This window comes from Camellia sinensis, chromosome 13 (assembly GCF_055761805.1).
Source record: "Camellia sinensis isolate YWXY chromosome 13, ASM5576180v1, whole genome shotgun sequence".
In the NCBI taxonomy this organism is placed as follows: Eukaryota; Viridiplantae; Streptophyta; class Magnoliopsida; order Ericales; family Theaceae; genus Camellia; species Camellia sinensis.
This window is the reverse complement of record NC_138973.1, coordinates 58784121-58786705: the sequence shown is the minus strand read 5'-3', so window position 1 is coordinate 58786705 and position 2585 is coordinate 58784121. Positions and strand designations below refer to the sequence as shown.

At 51.1% G+C, this 2585-nt stretch overlaps 1 protein-coding gene across 1 annotated transcript; it reads left to right on the top strand.

The window, feature by feature from the left end:
- The first annotated feature begins 1311 nt into the window (after positions 1–1311).
- Positions 1312–2342, top strand: LOC145805831 (uncharacterized). The gene is made up of 3 exons (XM_082901042.1): positions 1312–1469; positions 1563–2156; positions 2238–2342. The coding sequence occupies exons 1-3, from the start codon at positions 1368–1370 to the stop codon at positions 2307–2309; spliced, it is 768 nt and encodes a 255-aa protein (XP_082757168.1). The 5' UTR covers positions 1312–1367; the 3' UTR covers positions 2310–2342.
- Positions 2343–2585: the final 243 nt, after the last annotated feature.

Below are 2585 nucleotides of genomic sequence, written 5' to 3'. Positions count from 1 at the left end.
ATAGTGAACACGCAGCCCACAATTTAACTGAAAGTTGAACACGCAGCCCAAACTTCAAATTTTGTGAACACGCAGCCCAGATAGATAGTGAACACGCAGCCCACAATTTAATTGAAAGTTGAACACGCAGCCCAAACTTCAAATTTTCTGAACACGCAGCCCAGATAGATAGTGAACACGCAGCCCACAGTTTAACTGAAAGTTAAACACGCAGCCCAAACTTCAAATTTTCTGAACACGCAGCCCAGATAGATAGTGAACACGCAGCCCACAATTTAACTGAAAGTTGAACACGCAGCCCAAACTTCAAATTTTCTGAACACGCAGCCCAGATAGATAGTGAACACGCAGCCCACAGTTTAACTGAATTTGCATGTAGCTTATTCCACTTCATCGGCATACAACCCATTCATCTCATTGGCACACAGCCCAGTTCAATCTCATTGGCACACAGCCCATTCATTCCATTGGCGCACAGCCCATTCATTTCATTACTGACACATGTATTCATTCTGAATGCAGGTTGGTTCCCGCAGTGTGCGGGGGTATGGTTCCACCATCGCGCGGGACTGGTATGCCGGGCTCCCGGAGGCCGTCCGAGATTTGGTAGATTTGGCAGGATTCGGGCCGTTCTGCGTCGGGTTGTCACGTTGTCTTGCCAGGAGGACACTGATGGCAGCCTTGGTAGAGAGATGGTGGGACACCACCAACTCCTTTCATTTCTCTGCTACCGGGGACATGACCATGACCCCTTTTGACTTCGCTGTATTGACCGGCCTTGACGTTGGAGGTTGGTCCATCCCCTACGATGAGGATATGGGCGAGTGGGAGGCCACCTGGATGTATCTATTGGGGGCTCGCCCACCTGTTGATAGGGTCTCTGGGAGAGTCCGATACACTTGGTTCTCTTCCCATTTTCGGCGGGCGGAGATGGTGCCTAAGACTCCCGAGGAGACAGAGCAGTATGCCCGTGGTTTCCTTTTGTTCCTCTTCGGGACTACCCTATTTGCCGACAGAGGGAACACAGTTGGGCTATACCTGCTGAGCGCTCTGGTTGACCTATCACAGGTCCATCGATATGACTGGGGTGGCGCCGGCCTGGCTACCCTTTACTTTTATATGAGCGCGACCTCCCGCGGGCGGGGTGATTTACTTGGCGGCTACTAGAGAGCCTGGGAGGTACTTTTCTGTCCTCTTGATTTACATTTCTGCTTTTCATTACTTGTACATTGCACACACAGTGCACTTTTACAGTCTGTATTTCGCTCTCAGCATTTCGTACTTACATTCTGCATTGCTTTTCTCAGCTATAGGTCTATGTATACTTCCCATCATTAGCCCCAGAGTTGGAGGTGGCGGGGATTCTCATGACCCCATATTCATTGGTGTTCGAGGGCCCGCACCGGCCGAGACCTCGAGAGACCCTCCTTAACCTGCGACAGTACTTTGACACTGTGCGACATTCAGAGGTACCTCAGAACTTTCAGTTCCTTTCATTTTCATCTTTGATTTGCTCTGTATATTCTCGATTTCTGATTGGTTTATGCATTTATCATCCGCAGATCACATGGCAGCCTTGGGTGTCCCTGGGTGATGGTCTCCGACTTCAGTATACCGGAGCGTCGGACATCTCCCAGTATAGGGTCCTGCTTGAAGGGCCGGTTGGCAGGGCATGGTTCCTGGGGGAACGCTTTCTGCGCCAGGTATGGGGGTATCTTTCTCAGGATCCTCCCGCAGTACCTCCAGCCAATATGCGGACTGCTGACAGGCTCTCTTACTCGGAGGTAGTCGGCGCCATGCTGGGTAGCGATGCTTTATTATATGTTGAGGAAGGGGACTACGCCACTTACCGTCACATATATTTGATGCCTCCATTGACGGGAGCTCATATCCCGATGATGAGGCCTGCCGGTATGTCATCCTCGGGCCAGGCTCGGGCTCGGGCTGCAGACGCCCCTTCTACCAGCAGGGCTGGTACATCCAGAGGTGGGAGTAGACCGGTTCCTCCGGTTCCGTCGACTCATCCTCATCCCGGATGGCCAGATATGCCGACTGAGTTGATGGCGTGGCAGTATGGGGCTATCTCTCCGACTCCGATCCCGCTAGAGCCTCCGATGCCCAGTGATCGATACGCCATTGATCCGGACTCACCGCCGGTATGCTCCACTTTTTTCATTCATCATTCAGATGTTTAGACACTCTTCTGTTCACTGATGATTATGAGCTCATTTTTGCAGCCATCGCGAGGGTACATGGAGGAGGTGGTTGGACTGGTGGCCACACTCGAGGGCATGGTCCTGCGTAGGTAGGCACAGTTGTTTGTCGCGGGCATTCAGGTACCCTTCAGTTTTCTGGCATTTATCATACTTCTGATGACATGCTGATTTCTACTGCATCGATAGACCACTTGTGTAGAGCACATCTGACACACACCCCACTTGTACACTGTATTTACATGCACCCACTTTACGTATTCTTTGCTTGTATCTGCATCTGATGTATATATTTGGACTGATGTATTTGAATTGAACTCTTTGTTTTCAGATGCCTTCATGGTCCGGTCAGCCGCAGGTCAGGCCACCTGG

Bases quoted from the DNA above. Each gene is read 5' to 3' on its own strand.
- LOC145805831 (XM_082901042.1), top strand. From the start codon at position 1,368: ATGACCCCATATTCATTGGTGTTCGAGGGCCCGCACCGGCCGAGACCT. The intron at 1,470-1,562 runs GTACCTCAGAAC...TATCATCCGCAG, and splicing joins ACACTGTGCGACATTCAGAG to ATCACATGGCAGCCTTGGGT. The intron at 2,157-2,237 runs GTATGCTCCACT...TCATTTTTGCAG, and splicing joins TTGATCCGGACTCACCGCCG to CCATCGCGAGGGTACATGGA.